The sequence below is a fragment of the Pinus tabuliformis genome, chromosome 1_2 (genome assembly GCF_031772625.1).
Source record: "Pinus tabuliformis cultivar Carrire ecotype Pingquan chromosome 1_2, CPIR1, whole genome shotgun sequence".
NCBI lineage: Eukaryota > Viridiplantae > Streptophyta > Pinopsida > Pinales > Pinaceae > Pinus > Pinus tabuliformis.
In genome coordinates, this window is record NC_142298.1 from 956,916,892 (window position 1) to 956,940,647 (window position 23,756).

General features: G+C 38.7%; 1 protein-coding gene across 2 annotated transcripts in view; it reads left to right on the forward strand.

Annotated features, from left to right (window-relative positions):
* Positions 1-23,756, forward strand: part of LOC149209136 (importin subunit alpha-9-like) — a 279,111-nt gene that overhangs the window by 229,192 nt on the left and 26,163 nt on the right. For both annotated transcript variants that reach the window (XM_089396297.1, XM_089396299.1), the window contains exons 8-10: positions 6,371-6,452; positions 6,633-6,691; positions 6,811-7,116. In XM_089396297.1, coding sequence (XP_089252423.1) covers positions 6,371-6,452; positions 6,633-6,691; positions 6,811-7,116 — 447 coding nt within the window. The remainder of the gene's footprint in view (positions 1-6,370; positions 6,453-6,632; positions 6,692-6,810; positions 7,117-23,756) is intronic.

Here is a 23,756-nt window from a genome sequence, read left to right on the forward strand (position 1 = left end):
AATTTACGGAGAATCCATCGTGGGAATTACATGAAAAGTTAAGGTCCTCTAGAGGAGACACAAAGGGAGAGTTCTATCCAAATAAAATTTGCAAATGACTCCTCCAAGAGATTTAACACCAAGCCCTAGATGAGCCTCCTTATCCTTGAAGGGATGAATTTTTGGAAGAAAAAAGAAAGAAAATTTATGGATTAAATTTAAGTTTGACCACCAAGGGACTTGATTAGTGCCTAGACCATTGGGAGTATGGAGTCATGGGTGCTTATTGGCTAAATTGACCCTTAAGGAGGCTAAAAGAGGAAGTCCTAGTTACCCCTTTCAACAATTACCCTCTTTAGTATTAATTAATGGAGTTTCATGGATCAAATGCAATCATTATCCACTAGGAACATTCTTTCCACATCATCAATGGGTAACACATGCAAAACTTCCCAAGATTACAATTTTGAAAGATATTCAATAAAACAAAGTGCAAATTCTCATCATGAGAACAAATTTCATGCATTAGACATTATTTGCAAGATAATTTCACCATAAAGAAATACTTACAAGACAATGTAGAGTATATCCATCCATCAACAATACATTAGAGGCTCCAAAAAGATAGCAATAAAGATCCAAACATCAAAGTTCATCCCAAAAACATCTAAAAGTCTCCTTAAATTGCAGGCCTGAATTCTCTAATGAGGCTGAAGTGTGTTGGTTTGAGATGAGAGCAAGTCTCATCTATTTATACAAGTGTTATCCATTCAATTTCCTAATGACAAATCCCCTAAAACATGTCTAAGATGCTAAGTAACCCATCGATGGTTACACCCAACTATGATAGCTTTTAAAATTATTTTATCTCTCTCTCTCTAGTCCACGCAACACTGACGTCATGCATGCGAAGATGCCTAGAGAGGCAGCGTTGAGGCCTCTTGTGCTAGAAATAGAGAGCCTCAAAAATCATGATGAAGAGGGTGCCATCATCCTTATGGTACAAAACATCTCTGGGACCCCTATTTTGGGCTTTGGGCTCCAAATGGGTCTCATGGGTAACTAGCTTAAAATCATGTCCATGCTCCATCAATGAGGGCTCAAAGGATGGCACATGCCCTCCTATGTCTCCCTAGGAAAGATACAACCTCCTCTGGGTCTTGGATCAACTGCCAAGTGTCGGGTGCAATGTGTAGCCGGTTAGGGCATCCTGGTCCAAGTGCATCGTCATTTCGAATAACTTGGGCAACAAACAAGCAAATTATGGTGCTGAAGAAACCCATGGTATGGAAACGTGAAAATTCCTGAATCTAACACATCAGAAACCCCTACTGCAATCACTGGTTTACAATCTCCTACTTGTTCTTTACATTAACAAGTTATTTAATTGCATAAACATCGAAGTAAACACTATTGCAGCCTTCACAATATACAGATCATGCACTGAAATAAACTGAGACAATAACACAAGGGACACCGTTATTTTTGGACAATCGTCCTCGAAAAAACCTAATTCGGGAAAACTGATGCAGCATATAGAGGGTTTGTATTATTAAGCAGATTTTGTGAATACAACTAGGGTGCCATAAATGACTCACCGAACAGAGAATATCCTCGACAGTAGTACCTCTATCCGGAGACAGATATTCCGACAAATCAACAACTGGATGATAAGCCCCACAGTGACTTCGACTGTTCCCTATGTTGGAAAACGAAAGCTGCTCAAAGCACTGCTCTGGAACTATGTCACTCCTCTAGGAGCTGTGTCACCCTTTCCCGGCTCAAAATTTGTTGATCTACTCCCAGTCCGTCCCACATAATCTGCCCAACACTACCTCTGAGGTCTAGCGTCAGCCTCTACGGCTTCTGCATCACCTGCATCAGCCCTCTGCATCCTCTGTGTCAGCTCTTCGGCTTCTGCATCAACTCTTCTAGGGCCTGCGCTGTCTCTCCCGACATTGCGCTGCCTCTCTGCTATGTATTCTTCAGCCTCGGATGAAAAGCCCTTGCTGAACTGCCTCTCGTTGCAACTCTGATCACTAACTCGATTTCCTCAGCAAACCTTGCCCCAGAACATCGAATTCTTTGATCACTTGGTGTATCTCCAACTGACCCTCAAGCCTCTTTTTATACTTTTCCTGTTGATGAACCAACAACCGAGATTAAGTCCCTAATCAACGGCTAAGATTAGAACTGGCTTGATCCTCCTCACTTAGAACTTTCTCACCCATATTTTATTAATAGACATTAATATTTTTATTTTCCTAAGTTTAGACCTAGGAACTCATTAAAAATATTAATTATTTTAATAACTCCTCATCCGGGTAGAATTTCTCCAAATGATTTCTGGGTCTTGGAGATCTCATGTGCCTTAGCCTCTACACCAATTTTCAAGGCTAGAGCACATCTGATGTTATTGAAAATCAACAGGAAATCAATGCTCTGCATGAATGGAGGCCCATGGCTCTCAACGCTCACCCTACAAATGCCATCATGATCCTCTGGAGGGCTTGGATCCGGTATAGGGAGGCCAAGTCCAAGATGAAACACACCTGCAATCTTGTATAAGATCCAATTCATCTCCTCACCTTTAGGTACAATAATTCATTAGTGCAATTGAGTGAATAAGCTTGTTAATCAAGGGCATATTTGAGACTTCATAGTGGGTTTCCCTTCCAATTTTGGGCTTTGAACATGTAATAATGTTACCTCCCTGGGTAGGAGTGGTTAATGAAGGACCCTATTAGGTGGTTTCAACCTCTAAGGGAATGACATGTCCAAGGTACATCCTTCAAATGGAAGGTGTCATGTGAAATAGTGATGGGATGGAGTGGGGACAAAGGGAAGGCTCCAAGCCACATGCCATGGTAAAAGGGTAGCTATGATAAGGGAAGCCCACACCCTAGGTATATAAATGTAAGGAGGGAGCATACATGGATGCATGAGTTACCCTGACCTTTGTTTTTCCACCCCTCTTATGCCTTTTGCTTTTTATTGATTTTTCTTTTGTATTACTGCTCGAAGCTCCCAGGATAAGAGCATGCTTTGTATGATGTGGCAACATTTATTACCCCCTTAAGGTGGGGTAGTTCATCGCCCACTAGGGGTTGGGACATGCAAGGATTCCTTTCCATAATGTGGTAGGGCACAATTGGCCCCAGGAATCAGGTGATGGCCATAGATGAAGGGGTAGAGCTCATGCTTGGCTTTTGCCCACGTGGATTTTGTGTGTCCCGACCATCTTTTGCATTTTATGATTTTCTTTTCTTATTGGTTCTTGCTTGTGGCCATTTCTGCTTTTAATCTTTTTTTATTGCATCAACCTCCCGAGGCATCATTTCTAGGCCCAACCCAAGGTGTGGACAAGGGGAAGGGGATGCTAACACCTTGTGGACCCAATGGACAAATGTGGACTCAGATAGGAAAATGTTAAAAGGGCTTGTAATGAGTGGAGGGGAGTGAGATATATGGTATCGAGAAGCAGGACCACGCAACCAAAATTAGGCTTTCCCATGTAGTGCCCTTCCTAAAGCTAATGGCCAATAAAGGAGATCCCATAGGATTAGGATTTAGGATTAACCCCTCCCTAATTAAGGCAAGGGAACAGGACTACAGTCAAAACCCTTCCTCCTTCCAAGCCACCCAGTGATCCATACCCAAGTGTTCCAAAGAAAAACAAGTAAAAGCACCCAATTACATAATGAAAAATCATACCTTTAGGATTGGATGCCCCACCTTCAAACATGTGATGTCAACAGATGGGCGAGGGTACATGATCGCTGGCTCAGGTGGCGGAGATAAATTAGCACATCAAAGCTATCAGATGGCTGGCAAGGGTTGCTACTACTAGCTGAAGAAGAATACATCAAGGAAAAGCTCTCCAAAGGGGTACCCCACTTTTGGTGGGCTACATATACATTGATGCCAATTGGGCCGGAAATGTTGTTGATAGGAAGAGCACATCAGGGTGCTATTTTAGCCTGGGGTCTACCATGATATCTTAGATGAGAAGGAAGCATAAATCTGTTGCCCTTGGTATGCCCAAATCTAAGTATATTGTTGCGAGCATGGCTAGCTATGATGCAGTATGGTCGAGGAGTTGTTTGAATAGGTATTGGATATGGCTGTGATATATTGTGACAACAAGAGTGGGATCCGACTCTTAGAGAATCCCATATTCCACGATAGGTCCAAGCATAGTGAGATCATATATCACTATATCCGGGATATGGCGCAGAGAGGAGCTATTAGACTCTAACACATCTCGATAAATGAACAAATAGCTAACATTCCTACCAAGCCTTTGCCGAAAGGGAAGTTCGCGGTCTTCAGAGAGCAACTTGGACTGGTAGATGTGACCCTTCCGGGAAGGGGTCATAGCTAATCACAAACACTGAGCTCTATGAGCACTTCGTGGCATGGGGTACTCCTTTGGATCTATAGGGTTGGAGGATCCTTGTCTTTTGATAAGTTGATCTCCCCTAGTCAAGTCCGGGACTTGACGGAGTACATACCCCAACATGCATCCTACCCACAAGTCGGGCTTGTTAGATTGCCACTCATATGGCCAATGAGTGAGGAGACTTAGGTTTGGAGGATCTTTACCCATGGTGAACACATTTGGTAAATTGATCTCCCTAAGTCTGAGATGCATGGTGTTCAACCACTTGATCACTAAGGATCAAGTTGGGTGACATAGGGTTTGGAGGATCTTTGTCACTTGTGGCAAATCGATTTACCCTAGTGGTAAATTGATCTCCCATATTATCTGGATGGATTGTTCGATTAGTTGGTTAGACATAGGGTTTGGAGGATTTTTACCCTAGTGGTAAATTGATCTCCCCTATTGTCATTGGATATAGGGTTTGGAGGATCTTTACCCTAGTGGTAAATTGATCTCCCCTATGATGATTCTTCTTCTTTAGATCGAGACATCATTGTTCAATAGTGAGCAGAGATGAGCAAAGATATGATATAATGCAGCGATGATGATGAGACAAAGACATCCGAGATGAGACTTATGATGCAGTCCGAAATAACTCCCTAGTTGAGAGGGAGTGTTGAAAATTGACAGCTAAGGGAGCAATTTCCCCATTTGGGAAGCCCGAAAACCCCTTAAGAGATCCCACTTGACCTTGGAAAAAAATAATTTTTGCACATGGAAAAATATTATTTTATTGCTGGACCAAGTCAACACAAAAAGTACAAGTTGGCCTAAAGGAGAAATTTGTCCACCTAGGCCACATATAAATAGTAAATACACCTCACTTGGCATCACTTGGAGGCATCACATCACACATTCATTCTTCCTCATTCGTTGAAATTTCAGGGTCGAAGTTCACACGTGTGAAGGAGGGAGAAGACATTTCTGTTGACCAAGTTTGATTTCTGTTTTGGGACAATTTGACCAACATTGACTTGAGGAGAGTTTGACTTTGTTTGACTGATTTTGAATCTATTTTGGAAGGCCGAGCTGACTGAGGCTTTGACCAAACTTTTCTGGACACTTTGACCAGCGTTGACCACAGATGTACAGCTAGGGTTTTCATATGTTGACTTTAACTTTGACCAGAATTTGTGGAATGTTTTGACCAAGTTTGACTGAGCAAAAGAGATTGCATTCTTTGATTGGTTGACCAAATCTTTTGGAGCTGATTTGACCATTGACTGTGGACTGGTTAGGGCTGCATTGACTTCTGTTGACTGACTGAAAATACAGAACTGGTATTTGACCAAATTTGACTTTTATGTTCATATTTGATTGGATATTGATTGGTTGACTGGTTGGTCAAAGCTTTGACCTTTGACTAGTTGATTTACTTGGACTATGTATCTCTCTGCTGAACATTTGATGAACATCTAATAGAAAAAGAATCTAGTTGGGGTTTCCCCCTTGTGGGGTTTTTCCCGGATCTTTGATAAAAAATCTGTCTCTATTGATCTTGGCTGTTTTCTATTGTGCATATTGTTTACTGTTCTATCTACAATTGCTTGCTGCTATTGGGTGATTGAAATCTAATAAAAAAAGTGATTGCTACTGAAAGAAGAAATTGTTACAGCATAGATCATTGGAAAATTAACAAATTTTAGGAGTTGCGCTTGCACTCCCACATTGTATTCATGATGTTTGTACTCTTTAGTTCCATTTACATACTTTTGTGGTCATTTGTTGGACATTAATATAATTATCTTATCTTATTGGCTATATTGTTGTGTTCCTGGGATACAAGTAATTGTCTAACAAACTTTGAAAGAATGGTCATGACTCTTATATTAATGGAGAATCACTCGTAATCTCTGTGCTCTATCCATGAGAGTCTTATATAGATATGTTGCTAAGATTTAGATAGTTGTATTGACCTGCTGAATAGTATGCCTCCATCATTTACAGGTGCTAAGGAGCATAGGAAACCTTGTAGCTGGAGACAATCTGAAAACAGATGCAGTTCTTGCTGCAGGGCAGGGTATTCCTGGTTAGTTTGTTGTTTATCCAATATAGATATTCATTTTGTTGGATTTCTAAAGAATGATCCATGGTTTCTAAATAACTTATATTATTAGATAACAGTTCTACTGAGTGTGGATGGTGGTTCCAGTGCTATATTGATTCTAATATTGTTCTGTTTTTGGTGAATGGACTAATTTATTTTTAGGATCTGTGATTGGTGCCTTGATTAAGTGTTTGGAGAGTGAACATCGTACTTTGAAAAAGGTATTGTCTAAGAAGTGTCATAATGTTTGATATGATATTTACTTATTTGGTATATGTGAGTATCTTTTTTGTATGTTTCCTCATACTTTGTCTTATTGGAATTTGACTTTTTCTTGCAGGAGGCTGCGTGGGCAATTTCCAACATTGCTGCTGGGACATTGGCTCACAAACAGTTGATCTTTTCAAATGGCGCAGTTTCTCCACTATTGCACTTGTTGGCAACTGCTACATTTGATATACGAAAAGAGGTGGCATTTGCTTTGGGCAATCTTTGCGTTACTACAATAGGAAAAACAGGTGAAACAAAGCCTGTTTTGGAACACTTGACAGTGTTTGTTGACAGAGGATGCCTTCCAGGATTCATTAATTTGGTAAAGTCACCAGATATAGAGGCGGCAAGGTTGGGGCTCCAGTTCTTGGAGCTGGTAAGTTAGATCCCTCTATCTTATATATAACAGCCACATGATTCAAGTATTTATTTAATTCATAATAGGGCATGTGCATGGCCACTGATTGTGGGTTCATGTGTGCTTGGAAAACATTAACCCATCACTAATGTTCCTAGATGCTTTAATATGGTTATGTGGGGATGGCTAGGATACTGAAATTCTCTTCGATTCTTATTTGCAGCCTTTGTTGCTCATTGTTGAAGGTCCTTAATGGTTTGGTACTGTTTAATTGTTACTGGACTGTATAACCTTTTTGAGCCTCAAAGACTGATTTGTTTCTTCACTATAGTATTTATATTTGTTAAATGGATAAAATGGATATTATATTAAATTGGGACAAATTTAGGAAATTTAGAAAGCTATTAGTAGAGATAAGTGTAGCTTTCCCTTGCTATGTTGACAAACGCCTTTTATACTGCTTATCACCTGTACATACCCATTAATTTGTCAAAAAATTTACACTTGGGTCTTTTCCATAATTTTTCTCAACTGTCTTGTCCTAATTTATTGCGACTATTTGTAACTTTAACTCAACCAAAATAACTTGTGCGAAATCCCAAAAATTTTACACAAGGACAAGAACCCATAAACTAATATTTGACAGACTGACTGGTAACTTTCTCTTAGTCATTTTATACAAGTAGGCTGCCAAGAATTTTCTGCTCTCTTGAGGTGCTTGCTTCTGCTATGTTAAATTTAGATAACAATGGTATGTTCTATGCTTAGCACAATTACTTCAATGTTCCTTTAGCTTAGTGACAATTTCCAATTTAGATTTCCAATAACAATTACATTAACCATTAATTACATTGACAGTAAAAGTAGATAGATCATGAAACAAAATGCAGAAGACAAGCCAAGACAAAGAAAACCAGATTTGGTGGATGCGAGGGAAAAACCCCAATGTGAGGAAAACCCTTTGATGAATTCTTCTGATTATTATATCAAAATGTTCAGTAGAGAGAGAGAGAGAGTAAAAAAGTCAAATTGACTTGCCAAATTCAAAGTCAAAACAGCCCTGTCAGAATCTGCAGTCACCTGCAGTCAAATCAGCCCTAACCAGAAAGTCAAAGATGGTCAAAGTAGCAATATAATGTCCTCAAAACAGCTCGGACTTCCCCATTCAAACTCGCACTGATCAGGAGGTCAAAGTCAACCCAAAACAGTAACACAGTCAACATTCAAACTTGGTCAAACCGCTATTCTGAAATCTACGGTAAACCTGCAATTTTGGTCTGCAGTCAAAGGGCTCAGAATACCTCAGTTTCTGTGCCAAAAGATGGACTATAAAGAGATGAACACTCCGATGATCACAAACTTGAACTAAGGAGTTCCAAATCAAGCCCTATGGATCCTTCCAGATATACAAAATTGATTGGCTCATTAATTTCCTTGGTGAATACTCGTTCGGACATATGTTTTGCAGTAAATGTACTTAGTCAATTCCAAGTGGAGCTGAAGCATGATCATTGGGTAGCAGCAAAACATATCTTGAGATATCTACGAGGAACCATCAACAAGATGGGAGAAGCACTACAGGAGGATGTTTTAGTTTGGGATCACCTATGGTCTCATGGATGAGCAGAACACAAAACATCGTTTCTTTGAGTAGTGCTGAAGTAGAATATGTTGTAGCATGTGAAGTTAGCCGGGAAGTAGTTTGGTTAAGGAAGCTGTTGACTGACCTATTTGAAGGACTGATGTGTTATAGAATCTAGGGCAACGTAGTGTTGTGATGATTCTTCGTGATTTGATAACAATTTGTGAAGTCTTTTTACTTTTCTTGTTAGGTTATTATTCTTCTTCTTCTTATTAGTGCATATGTGTGTGCTTCATCAAAATGCTACCAAAACAAAATAACAAGAACACAAAATTTGGCTCTTTGCCAGGGACAAACCCTCTCCAGTCTTGAGAGGAAAACCCAGTGTTACTTGGGAGCGAGAGCGAAAGTGGGGAGCAGGAGCGAAAACGGGAGTGGGAGCGACATTTTCAGAAGCTCCTAGTTTGGGAGTGAATCCTGGAGCGTCTTTTATATATATATATATATATATTATATTTTGATACATATATGTCAACAAAAACATTTAGAATAATGAATTAGATATAAAAAGCATAAAAAAACATAGATTGAACCATATAACAACAATCATCTAGAAGTTATAATCTTCATCAACCACATCCACAAGTTAGCAACATAGTAACATACAACATATTGAGTCTCATGATTCATCAATCTTAAAGTTTCAAGCTTTCAAAATTCAATATATAACATTTATCATCATTGATCACCAAAGTTGTACTTGTAAGCTAAGTGTAACCATTACAACAAATAATATCTAACATGAAATAAAATGTTATAAAATGAAATGAAATGAAACAACTTTCAATATTCATGAAGCATCATATTCATAATTCATTATTAATGAGTTATAATTGCTAACTTCAAACTTAAATTGTCATATATTGTTTAAAGAAATATCATAATAAATATGAAAGAGTCAATAGTTATAAAAACTACTAGAAACAAGAAAATCGAAGTAAATCTATTATCTATTTCTTATGCTTGGGACTCTTGCCACCACGAGAAATGTCTAATTTTTTAGTCTTGTTGGAAAATCAGGATCTTTGTCATTAATATCACCCTCGAAGCATTAATATCCAGAGGTATCTTTGTCATTACCTTTGTATCTGTATAGGGATCTTTGTCGTTAATATCACCCTCTAAGCATTAACATAAGATAGAAAAAGCATAGCATGTCAAGTCAAGATTTTGTTTGAGTGATACGTACATTTTTAGGACGGTCATGATAGAGGAGTTCAACAACCAATGTCACTAACATCAAGGTACATAGAGGGATTGGGCTCTTGATTAAATATGAGTTCCATACCCTAATACATGACAAAATTCAATGGAAACATTGCAATCCCCCAATCCTGAAATCTTGAAAAACTGGATTTTGAATGAAATCTAAAATTCTACTTTCTCCATATGAAATCCAATGAGGCCGGAACCACTCTCAAACATCCTGAGTCATTTCATGGTAATGTTAAAAATTTAAGTAAAAGGATGAAAATGAAGATCAAGGAGAATGTCACTTTTACTGTAAGAATTTAACATTAACATGAATAGCATATCAATACTAGGGCCATAGACTTGATCATTTAGCTGCCCCACTCAAAAATATTTGTATCTTTAAAAAAAAATTGCATTTCGAACATTACTACAAAAAAAAATTGCAAAAAAGGAAAAACACTCCCGAAAAGGCAAGGAGCGATTTTTTTTTTAGGGAGCGCGCTCTCGAGTCGCTCTTGCCCGGAGCGCGGATTGGGAGCGGGATCGGGGGGGGGGGGCGCTCCCCCGCAACACTGGGAAAACCCTTTGTAAGATTTCTCTTATTGAAGCTTCTTATTTGAACAACTGCCAAACCCTAGACCCTTGACTAGGATATCCTCCAAGCATCAGTCAAATCCTTCCTCTTTCTGCACTGTCACTTCCGGCACATCTTCTGACACTTCTTCTGACACTTTGTCTTCCAGCACTTTGTCTTCTAGGTTAGGAAACCCTAGAATATTAGGGCTTCTTTACTTCATTATAGATAGAGGCTCCTTTGCTTTCCTTTGGATACCTTGTAGGCCTAGGTATACATCTGAATGAGGCTATTCATGTTGCTGCCTTAAACTGCTGTAAAATCTGTAAGTGTTGTCTTGCTGCACGTGTGAACAGGAGCCCTAAAACAGTCCTTTTATTCTTGTTGACCCTTTCTTCCTTCCTCGCTGATGAGAGAGGCCTTGTAGGCCTAATATGAATCGAAAAATATTGCGATATGATGACCTGCACTTTTTTGCTCCTATAGCTGTAGACAGACCCTTTCCCTTTGCACGTGTGGTCGTAGGTTCACCCTATATATAGTGTTCGTTTTTCCTTTCCTTCGCTGCCCTTACCAGGCTTCTTTTCCTCCTTCGTTGACCTTCTTTTCTTCCTTGTACTCTCGCAGATTTCAGAGTGAGATTCCACATTGAATGAGGAGTGGACAACCTCTATAAATAGAGGTCTGTCCCTCCTCTTCAGGCCGACTTATATTTTTGCTCTATAATTCAATTTTACTCATTGTTTTGCTGCTTGTAGACTTCGTTGCTGCTAGGAGAGGATTTAACCATGCTTGGAGGTGTTCCCATGACCTTGTATGATGACTTACATGATGTAACATGCCCTCAAAGGGTCTTATCATAATTACATTTTGACTTTGACTCTCTAGAAGCACTTCAAAATGTGCTTGACCTATTTTCAATGAGCAAGAAACTCATTGACAAATAATACAAAAATAATTTCTTTTTTCTTGAATAAGTACAAATATCAAAATTACATTTATGAAGACCTAGCCTAGTTACATTTCCTTCAACACTCCCTCTTAACTAGGGAGGTATTCATACAACATTACAAGGTGTTTGGCAATTTTCAATCTTGAAGAATTCACATAAGAGAAACCGGATTTGCAATCCATCTGTTATAGCATCATATTCATTAGCATTGTCATAGTGCAAGGCCTTGACTAACAACTCCATCTCTTTATGAGACCATGAGCTACAATGCTAGCGAGACCAATGATTTATAGACACCTTCATCATTGTCTCTCAAGGTACATACCCACTCGGGTGTTCTCGAGTATGACCTTCTAGGACTATTCTTATCTTGGGTTCCCAGCCCTCAAAGAATATCGGTCCTCTTGCCTACTCTTGTCTTGGATGCCCTACACATCCTCAAAGAGTATCAGATGCCAGATGATTACCTAATCCTCCCATTCTTTCTTCCCAAGTGAAGACAAGAATGTTGTGTCTATCTTGTGTCTACATTTCCATTCATGGCCTTCATCTAGACTTACTGCTGTTAGTCCTGGTCTAGTGCATGACCCATGAAATGGAAAACACAATTGTCGCTCCTTTGTAATCAAGGGTGATTCGAAACTCCCTCTTGATCAAGGACCTGTTAGAGCTCCCTCTTAATTGGGGACTCTTTCCTTCATCAACACCTTCTTCTTCGTGGGTCTTTCAGCTACTTGATCTTCTTCTTTTGTTGATGTCATGAAGTCTTTGTTTGAACTTCTTCTAGGTAGGGCACCATCCATCGATCACTTTCCTTCTTGGTTTTGTCATGTCATTGCTTCGTGGAAAGTGACTATCAAGTTTTTCTTGTCATCTTGGCTACTCCTTTGTCATCTTGTCCATGCTTCGGAGTACTCTTCTCATGGATGCTTCGATGTACTTGCTAGGTTACATGTTTTGACCTAGTAGTCCATCATGACTTCATCCTGATATTCCTTTAACATTGCTTTTTCTTTTGTTGGATGGCTTCTTCATCACTACATCTTTGTTGAGTAGAATCAATTATTTGCACCTTTTGTATCTCCAAGGCCTTCATAGTGTCAAGGGTCCTTTCTTCCTTTATCAGAGTTGTCCTGCCTTATTTTGGGGGATATCTTCAAGGCATTTTGTCAGATAGTGATGATCGTGGTATTCTTCACATGCTTGATCTTCATTTGTTTCTTCTTAGATAGATAGGTCAACCATCTGATGCTTCTTGTGAGAGCATTCCTTCATTGCTTGCTTTCTAGACTTGTCAGCATTTCTTTTTGCTTCTTAGACAGCAATCTTATACTTCTTATGTGAGCATATTCTTTTGTTGACCTTCATCGCATTTTAGTGCATTTCTTCGAGCATGTCCTTGGTGGAAGAGATTCTTTCCTGTTTGATCATGTTATAGAACTATACCCGTGACTTTAATAATATACAAGTGATAACATGACTTTAAACTTTGATGCATACATACCTCATCTTGATTCTCCTTTGATCATCCTTTGGTGTAGCCCTTCTTGCTTCATCTTAGTTTGCCTGCATATCATTCTTTTCTTGAAACCCATGAATGGGATTCCTAATGAGACACCTGCTTTGGTCTATGAACCTTCTTTTGAAGATTCCATCATAGGATGTTAAAGATCCTTACCTTACAAATGTTTCCTTTCTTTTTGATGATGCAAGTTTTCTAAGATTCTTATCATGATCAATCTTCTTTCATCATATATGAGGTCCTATACTAGGTATGTTTCTTCTACACGAGTATCTTGAGCTATATTTGTCATGCTCCTATATTCTAGAAGATATTTCTACTTATGCATTTTTGTTCTTATCATAAATGCTATATCGACATGAGTGTCTGGAACTCTATGTACATCATGCTGCTATATTCTAGAGGGTGATTCTAGCAAAACAATTTTATTTATTCCTATATGCTCCTATTCTACTCAAAACTTTGAAAGAAGTCTAGAAGTAAAGAGTTTTGACCTAGTCATAGTAGACATTTGGAGGATCTTCCTTCTTTTGCTTCTTTCCTTCTTCTTTCACCTCTTGAGTCAAGTGAGCTTCTTCCCTCTTCCTTTTGTTGTTGTTGTCCTTCTTAAGCTTAGGACAATTCCTTTTGTAGGGTCCATATTCTTGGCATCCAAAACATTGGATCTTGGACATGTCTTTGTTGTTTGTTCTTTATGGACCAAACTTGCCAAATTTACCCTTTCTTTTGGCCATGGTAGCAAATGCTTGCTCCTTTAATCCCACATCTTCTTTTGCCTTAAGTCTGGTTTCCTCTGTTCTGCATAGAGACCACATTTCACTGAGAGTAGTTGCTTCCTTCTTGGCATATATGCTTGATGTGAAGTTTCCCACTCCTCAGGTAGAGCATTGAGTACAACAATTGTCATTTCTCTGTTAGACATGACTTCCCCAAGCTCTTGAAGTTGATCTCTCATTTCAGAGATTTTCATGAAGTAGGGAGCTATTCCTTCCTTTGTTATCTTCATCTTGTGTAATTCATTCCTCAGAGATATTACTTCTTCGATTGTAGATACTGAGAATAGCTCTACTAGTTTATCATAAATTCCTTCTGATGTCTCAAACTTGGAGACATAAGGAATGAGAGAGTCCTTGATTGATTCTATCAGAATCCTTTGGGCTCTTGTGTCATCCTTATTGTACTTGGCTAAATTTTGAGTCTGTTCCTTAGCAAGGATAGTGATGTTCCCTTTGACATGCTCTAGGAGTTCATTCTCCTTGAGAAGTAGATCAATCGTCTTCTTGCATGCAAGAAATTTATTAGTACCTACCAATTTATTGCTTTCCTTGCAAAAAAGACATTGAAATATATTCAGAAGGGGACATATACTTGATAGATTTTAAGGTGTAATGGATTTGCTTCTTCCTTGAAAGCTCGATGGCTTGTCTTTCCTGGATCTTGATGTTCTTCAAGTTTCCTTCTCCAAGTGGACTTGCTTGGTGATGAGGTTTGCTTGAAGACTTGTAGCTTGATGTAGGTCCTGCTTCAATCTGCTCTTCTTTGTAGGTGCCTTTATATAAGGCTCTTTTTCTAGCTTTGTAGACCTTCTTGAAGAATGATGGATTGTAGACCCTTCTTGTTCTTGAAGTGATTGAGACTTCTAGTCTTGATGCTTCAACTTTGTAGATGCTTCTTCTTGAAGAGTGTTCTTGAGTTGCCCTTTCCTTGATGTGTCACCTTAGCTCTGAAACCATGTTAGAGAATCTAGGGCAAAGTAGTGTTGTGATGATTCTCCGTGATTTGATAACAATTTGTGAAGTCTTTTTACTTTTCTTGTTAGCTTCTTCTTCTTCTTCTTCTTATTAGTGCATATGTGTGCGCTTCATCAAACTGCTACCAAAACAAAATAACAAGAACACAAAATTTGGCTCTCTGCCAAGGACAAACCCTCTCCAACCTTGAGAGGAAAACCCTTTGTAAGATTTCTCTTATTGAAGCTTCTTATTTGAACAACTTCCAAACACTAGACCCTTGATTAGGATATCCTCCAAGCATCAGTCAAATCCTTCCTCTTTCTGCACTGTCACTTCCTGCACATCTTTTGGCACTTTGTCTTCCAACACTTTGTCTTTTAGGTTAGGAAACCCTAGAATATTAGGGCTTCTTTACTTTGTTATAGATAGAGGCTCCTTTGCTCAGGGTTGCGAGGGAGCACCCCCCACCCCCTTCTCTCGCTCCTGCTCCCAATTCGCGCTTCGAGTGGGAGCGGCTCCGGAGCGCGGTCCCTAAAAAAAAATGATCCCTGCCTTTTCAGGAGCGTTTAGTCTTTTTTGCAATTTGTTTTTTTGCAGTAATATTCTAAATGCATTTTTTTCAAAAAAAATAATAATTTTGAGTGGGGCAACTTAATGATCAAGCCTATGGCCCTAGTATTGATATGCGATTCATGGTAATGTAAAATTCTTAAAGTAAAAGTGACATTCTCCTTAATCTTCATTTTCATCCTTTTACTTAAATTTTTAACATTAACATGAAATGACTCAGGATGTTTGAGAGTGGTTTCGACCTCATTGGATTTCATATGGAGAAAGTAGAATTTTAGATTTCATTCAAAATCCAGCAGACTTATCAGTTTTTTAGGATTTCAGGATTGGGGGGATTGCCATGTTTCCATTGGATTTCGTCATGTATTGGGGTATGGAACTCTTATTTAATCAAGAGCACGGATCCCTTTATGTACCTTGATGTTAGTGACATTGGTTGTCAAACTCTTCTATCATGATCCTCCTAAAAATGTACGTATCACTCAAACAAAATCTTGACTTGACATGCTATGCTTTTTCTATCTTATGTTAGTGCTTAGAGGGTGATATTAATGACAAAGATCCCTATACAGATCTAGAGGTAATGACAAAGATACCTCTGGATATTAATTCTTAGAGGGTGATATTAATGACAAAGATCTTGATTTTCCAACAAGACTAAAAAATTAGACATTTCTTGTGGTGGCAAGAGGCCCAAGCATTAGCAATAGCTAATAGATTTATTTGTCTTTTCTAGTTTCTAGTACACTGGAGTTTTTATAACTATTGACTATTGTCTTTCATAGTCATTATGATATTTTTTGTAAACAATATATGACAATTTAAGTTTGAAGTTGGAAGTTGGTAATTATAACTCATTAGTAATGAATTATGAATATGATGCTTCATGAAAGTTGAAAGTTGTTTCATTTCATTTCATTTTATAACATTTCATTTCATGTTAGATATTATTTGTTGTAATGGTTACACTTAGCTTACAAGTACAACTTTGGTGATCTATGATGATAAATGTTATATATTGAATTTTGAAAGCTTGAAACTTTAAGAGTGATGAGTCATGAGACTCAATATGTTGTATGTTACTATGTTACTAACTTGTGGATGTGGTTGATGAAGATTATAACTTTTAGAAGATTGTTGTTATATGGTTCAATCTATGTTTTTTATATCTAATTCATCATTCTACATGTTTTTGTTGACATGTATGCATCAAAATATAAAAAATATAAAAATATATTTATATATATTATATAAAAAACGCTCCAGGATTCGCTCCCAAATCGGGAGCTTCTGAAAACGTCGCTCCCGCTCTAGTTTTCGCTCCCACTCCCAAGTAACCTTGCTTTGGATACCTTGTGGGCATAGGTATACATCTGAATGAGGCTATTCATGTTGCTGCCTTGAACTGCTGTAAAATCTGTAAGTGTTTTCTTGTTGCACGTGTGAACAGGAGCCCTAAAACAATCATTTTATTCTCCCCGACCCTTTCTTCCTTCCTCACTGATGAGAGAGGCCTTGTAGGTCTAATATGCACCCAAAAATATTGCGATATGATGGCCTGTTCTTTTCTGCTCCTATAGTTGCAGACAGACCCTTCCCCTTCGCACATGTAGTTGTAGGTTCACCCTATATACAATGTTTGTTTCTCCTTTCCTTCCCTACCCTTACCAGGCTTCTTTTCCTCCTTCGTTGACCATCTTTTCTTCCTTGTACCCTCGCAGATTTCAGAGTGAGATTCGATGTTGAATGAGGAGTGGACAACCTCTATAAATAGAGGCCTGTCCCTCCTCTTTAGGCCGACTTACAATTTTGCTCTATAATTCAATTTTACCCATCGTTTTGTTGCTTGTAGACTTCGCTGTTGCTAGGAGAAGATTTGACCATGCTTGGAGGTGTTCCCATGACCTTGTATGATGACTTACATGATGTAACATATCCTCAAAGGGTCTTATCATAATTACATTTTGACTTTGACTCTCTAGAAGCACTTCAAAATGTGCTTGACCTATTTTCAATGAGAAAGAAACTCATTGACAAATAATACAAATACAATTTCTCTTTTCTTGAATAAGTACAAATATCAAAATTACATTTATGAAGACCTAGCCTAGTTACATTTCCTTCAACACGATGAACCGTATAGTGATACGTTGTGATAAAACCAGTTGTATTCGTTTGTTTGAGGACCCAGAGTTTCATGGGAAGACAAAGCATATCAACAACAAGTATCACTATATACGAGAGCTAGTACAAAATGATGTGGTGCAACTACAGTATATCTCCACTGATGAGCAGGTAGTTGGCTTATTGACAAAATCACTTCCAAACAAGAAGCTTGTATACTTAAGGGACAAGCTTGGTTTGGTGGAGTTGTCTTCTCGGATTGAGAGGGAGGGATAGACACAACATTCTTGTCTTCACTTGGGAAGAAAGAATGGAGGATTGGGTAACCATCTAGCATTCGATACTCTTTGAGAATGTGGTAGGGCATTCAAGACAAGAGTAGTTGTGGGCTGATATTCTTTGAGGATTAGCTACCCAAGATAAGAATAGTCCAACGAGAGGTCATACTCTGGGAACACCTAGGTGGAGTGTGCACCTTGGAGAGACAATGATGACGGTGTCTACACATCATTAGTCTTGCCAGCATTATGCTCTGATCTTGTGGAGAGATAGAGCTGTTAGTCAAGGCCTTGCTATATGACAATGCTGGTTATTATGATGCTAGATAGATGGGTTACCAATCTGACCCTTCTTATGAGATCTCTTCAGATTGAGAATGACCATGTACCTCCTATGAATACCTCCCTAGTTAGGAAGGAGTGTTGAAAAATGTGTAACTAGGTTCGGTATTCATTAGCATGAAATGTATTCTTGTATATATAAAATGAAAAAGAAATTATTTTTATCATTGGAGCATGGGTTTCATGCTCAAGTTCTTTTATTTTATAGGTCAAGCACCCATTGAGTGCTTCTAGGGTTTGTCCTAGGTATAAGAGTCATTGTCATATATGGAAGACCCTATGGGCACATTGTAAATTGTAAAAGAAAATTTATTTTGTCTTGAAAATGTCAAAATACCTCCAAGATCAAGTCGGCCTACATAAGCTGTCAAGTTAGCCTACATGAAGAGCCACGTCCACCCTTGAAGGAAGCTTATATATAAGATCTCGTCCTCCATTTTTTTCATTCACTCACTCATCGCTCATAGGAAGAAGGAAGCAGTAGAAGGACTAAGAAGGAAGTGCAGAGAAGAAGGACAAGAAAAGTCGAAGTGTTTTGGGTCTCTCTACTTTCTTTTGGGAGTGTGAAGTTATGGTTTTTGCACTGGGCAAGTCCAAGGTTCGATTTTGAAGCAAGAAGAGCAAGAAGGAAAACGAAGGTCTCTTAGGGTTTCCTACTAGCCCTAAGACTCAAATCAAGGCAAGCGAAGTCAAGAGAAGAGCAGTTAGAGGGAGATCGAAGTCTCCTAGGGAAGAAACAACAGTTGCAGCAGTTGCTAGGGGCATAATTTCAGATTTACTAGGAGGTCGAAGATATTGCAGTAGGAGGTCGAGGAAGACTTGATCTTGGAGGGTATTTGTTTGAGTCTAGGTCATGGTATTCGTCAATTGAAAGATCTGAAAGATAAGAAGAGATTTTACGGGTTTTCCCCTCAAGAGGAGGGGTTTTGGCCCTGGCTTGTAGCCTACATACTGTGTCATTGTTCTTACTGTTTTGGTAGCTGTTTGATGTATTGCACATTGAAATAAGAAAGATCAAAGCTAATAAGTAAAAAGCTAACACAATTAGTTATCAAGTTAAGAGAATTAACATATACATTGCCCTATTGAATTCTCAACACGGTATCAAAGCTTTGGTTATCCAAGGGCATCATAAAGACCTCCTCTATAATGAAGAAGGTCATCAAAAGGATTGCAAGCCATCTGAAGAAAAGCATCAAAAGGGTATGGAGTCTCATATTATCTTCAAAGAAGGAATCAATCATAGAAAAGGATGAAGGACTCTTCTCTGCTCTCTTTGGGACATTTCAAGACGAAGACATCTGGGTAATTGATAGCGTGCATCAAGGCACATGACTAGTCACTCTCACCAATTGAAGACCTTATCAAAAGGGAAATCCGCATACTTTGTGGAACTTGGAGACAATAAGAGCTATCTTGTGAAAGGCATTGGATCATCATCCATAAAGCTCGAAGATGGAAGCAACATCCACCTCAACATCATCCTGTTTGTTCCAAGTTTGCACATGAATCTACTTTCTATTTCAAGCTTAGAAGATAAAGGAGATAGAGTAGCCTTCATTGATGGAAAGGTAGTTGAATGGGCAAGAGACTCAAATATAGAACAAGCTAAAGTGATTGGTATTCGAGAAGGAAAGCTCTACAGATTAATATCTCTCGTAAATCATGCCCTTGTTCACACTGAGATTAGTCCATGAGAACTTTGGCATAGAAGGTTTGGTCATCCACATTTCAAAATTCTTCCAACCCTAAATCCGTAGTAGATGGAAAACCAAATCTAAAGGAGGAACATGAAGGTGTCTACAAAGCACGTGCATTAGGCAAAAATACCAAGAGAACATTTGGAAGCAGTGCTTCATGGTCGAAAGAAATCTTGGATCTCATTCACTCTGATGTATGTGGCCCAATGACTCCAAAATCACTTGGAGGACATCTTTATTATGTCATATTCATAGATGATCACTCAAGAAAGAATTGGGTTTACTTAATGAAAACCAAGGATGAAGTATTTACTAAATTTCAAGATTTCAAAGCTGAAGTGGAGAACCTTACAGAAAGAAAAATCAAGATACTAAGATTTGATAATGGAGGAGAATATACATCCAAGGAGATCATAGCATTCTGTAAGGAATCTGGGATTAAGAGGGAGCTGATAGTTCCATACAATCTCGAACAAAATGGAGTTGCAGAAAGAAAGAACATGTCCATTGAAGAAAGTGTAAAAGCAATGATACATGATCAAGATCTACTGAAGTTTCTGTGGGGTGAGGCAACTAAGACAACAATCTACATACAAAATCGATGTCCTCATAGATCTTTAGACAATAAAACTCCAAAAGAAGTGTTCACTGGGAAGAAGCCATCTGTCGATCATCTCCGAATCTTTGGATGTCTTGTGTATATTCATATACCAAAGGACAAAAGAAAGAAGCTGGATCCTTCCAGTGTGAAAGGTATATTTGTTGGGTATAGTAACTCATCGAAAGCCTATAGAATCTATATGAAAGATGGACATCACATTGAAGTTAGTTGTGATGTCATATTTGATGAGAGCATAACATTCAAGAAATCAAAAGAACTTTCTATAGATTCTGATGACAAAGAACTTCCTATGTTTGAGGAAGAAGTTGACAAGGAAGAAGGATCTCACCATGATGAAGAAGGACCTAGTGAACCTATTCAACCCGTGGTCATTCAAGAAACAAGGAAAAGACCTAACTGGTTGAAATCTACATTACTTGATGCAGAAGGTCATGGAGCAACTCAAGGATCATTTAGAGAAAGTAAAATACCCAAGAAATACTCTGGGTATGTTGCATACATGACAAAGTTAATAGAAGAAGAACCATCCACTTTTGAAGAGGCTATAGAACATCGAGAATGGAAAGATGCCATGAATGAAGAATATCAATCTATAATGAAGAATGGAGTTTGGGAGATCATACCAAGGTCTGAAGACAAATCTGTAGTTACTTCCAAATGGATCTATAAGATCAAGCATGCAACTGATGGAAGTATAGATAAGTATCAAGCAAGATCTGTGGTAGGACGGTTATCTCAACTTGAAGGCATCGACTATGAAGAAACTTTTGCTCCAACAACAAGATAGACAACAATTCGATTATTAGTCTCTCTGGCAGCATCGATGGGATGGAACATCCACCAAATGGATGTCAAGACCGCGTTTTTGAATGGCACAATAGATGAAGAAGTCTACATAGAACAACCCTTGGGATTCAAAATCAAAGATAGGAAGGAATATGTTTGCAGATTAAAGAAAGCATTATATGGCCTCAAGTAAGCACCAAGGGCATGGTATGCTAGAATGGATGCATACCTACAAAGACTAGGCTTCACAAAGAGTTATGCTGACTCAAATCTCTATATTAAGGTTGTAAACAATGAACCTGTAATTATTCTTCTGTATGTAGATGATCTTCTCTTGACAGGTGTAGAAGGTCGAATTGAAGAATGTAAGAAGCAATTGGCAACAGAATTTGACATGAAGGATCTGGGGCTGATGCATTACTATCTGGGACTAGAAGTCTGGCAGGAACCTAATGAAGTCTATTTAGGTCAAGGAAAGTATGTGATCGAGATTCTGAAGAAGTTCAACATGATGGACTATAAAGAGATGACCACTCCAATGATCACAAACTTGAAAAGACTAAGGAGTTCTGAATCAAGCCTTGTGGATCCTTCCAGATATAGACAATTGATTGGCTCATTAATGTACTTGGTGAATACTCGTCCGGACATATGTTTTGCAGTAAATGTACTTAGTTAATTCCAAGTGGAGCCGAAGCATGATCATTGGATAGCAACAAAACATATCTTGAGATATCTGCGAGGAACCATCAACCACTGCCTGAAATATGATAAAAGGAATGATGTTCAATTGAATGGTTATACAAATTCCGATCAGGGAGGCATTGAACAAGATGGGAGAAGCACTACAGGAGGATGTTTTAGTTTGGGATCATCTATGGTCTCATGGATGAGCAGAAAAAAAAACACCGTTGCTTTGAGTAGTGCTGAAGCAGAATATGTTGTAGCATGTGAAGTTAGTCGGGATATAGTTTGGTTAAGGACGATGTTGTATGACCTATTTGAAGTATCGATGAACCGTACAGTGATACGTTGTGATAACACCAGTTGTATTCGTTTGTCTGAGGACCTAGTGTTTCATGGGAAGACAAAGCATATCAACAAGTAGTATCACTATATACGAGAGCTAGTACAAAATGATGTGTTGCAACTACATTATATCTCCACTGATGAGCAGGTAGTTGGTTTATTGACAAAATCACTTCCAAACAAGAAGCTTGTATACTTAAGGGACAAGCTTGGTTTGGTGGATTTGTCCTCCTGGATTGAGAGGGAGGGATAGACACAACATTCTTGTCTTCACCTAGGAAGAAAGAATGGAGGATTGGGTAACCATTTGGCATTCGATACTCTTTGAGAATGTGGTAGGGAATTCAAGACGGGTAGTTGTGGACCGATATTCTTTGAGGATTAGCTACCCAAGATAAGAATAGTCCAACAAGAGGTCATACTCTGGGAACACCTAGGTGGGGTATGCACCTTGGAGAGACAATGATGATGGTGTCTACACATCATTGGTCTCGCCACCATTGTGCTCTGATCTTGTGGAGAGATAGAGCTGTTAGTCAAGGCCTTGCTATATGACAATGCTGGTTATTATGATGCTAGACAGATGGGTTACTAATTCGACTCTTCTCATGAGATATCTTCAGATTGAGAATGACCATGTACCTCCTATGAATACCTCCCTCGTTAAGAGGGAGTGTTGAAAAATGTGTAACTAGGTTCAGTCTTCATTAGTATGAAATGTATACTTTTATATATAAAATGAAAAAGAAATTATTTTTATCATTGGAACATGGGTTTCATGCTTAAGTTCTTTTATTTTATAGGTCAAGCACCCATTGAGTGCTTCTAGGGTTTGTATTAGGTATAAGAGTCATTGTCATATATGGAAGACCCTATGGGCACTGTTGACCACTATGTGTCAACGACCTATAGCAGTACACCCCCTTTTTTTGCAAAAGGGATAGAAAGAAAAATGGTGCCCAATGAAATCAATGTGTTTGGAGTGGTTGTGGAACATAGGATTCTCTGAAAGGCGAATCCCACTTTGGTTGTCGCAGGAGATCACGGTGGTATGCAACATGTGCTTAAATAGCTCACTAAAGAGCTTCCTCAACCAAACAACTTTACAACAGGCCATATTAGCTACAATGTATTCGGCCTCAGCGATGCTTAGAGCAACCGATTTCTGCTTTTTGCTCATCCAAGAAATTGAAGCAGACCCTAATGAGAAGCAACATCTAGACATGCTCTTACAATCCCCCACATTGCCGGCCCAGTCAACATCAGTATATCCATGAAGCCTCAAATTCTCGATAGTGTATCTCCGTCCATAGTATATAGTGCTACGGAGATATCTTAAGAGATTCTTAGCAACAATCTAATGTATGTGATGAGACTCGATCATAAATTGACTCAACGTATTCACAACGAAGCATATGTTAGGACGAGAGTTTACCAAGAACATCAGGGCCCCACAAGTTGTATATATTCGGAAGCGTTTGCCAATTTGGGCCCAACAACATTTCCACATAGCTTCTTGAAATTGAGTTCCATTGGAGTAGACACAAACTTGCAATCCACCATCCCACGTCTCTCGAGCAGCTTCACAAT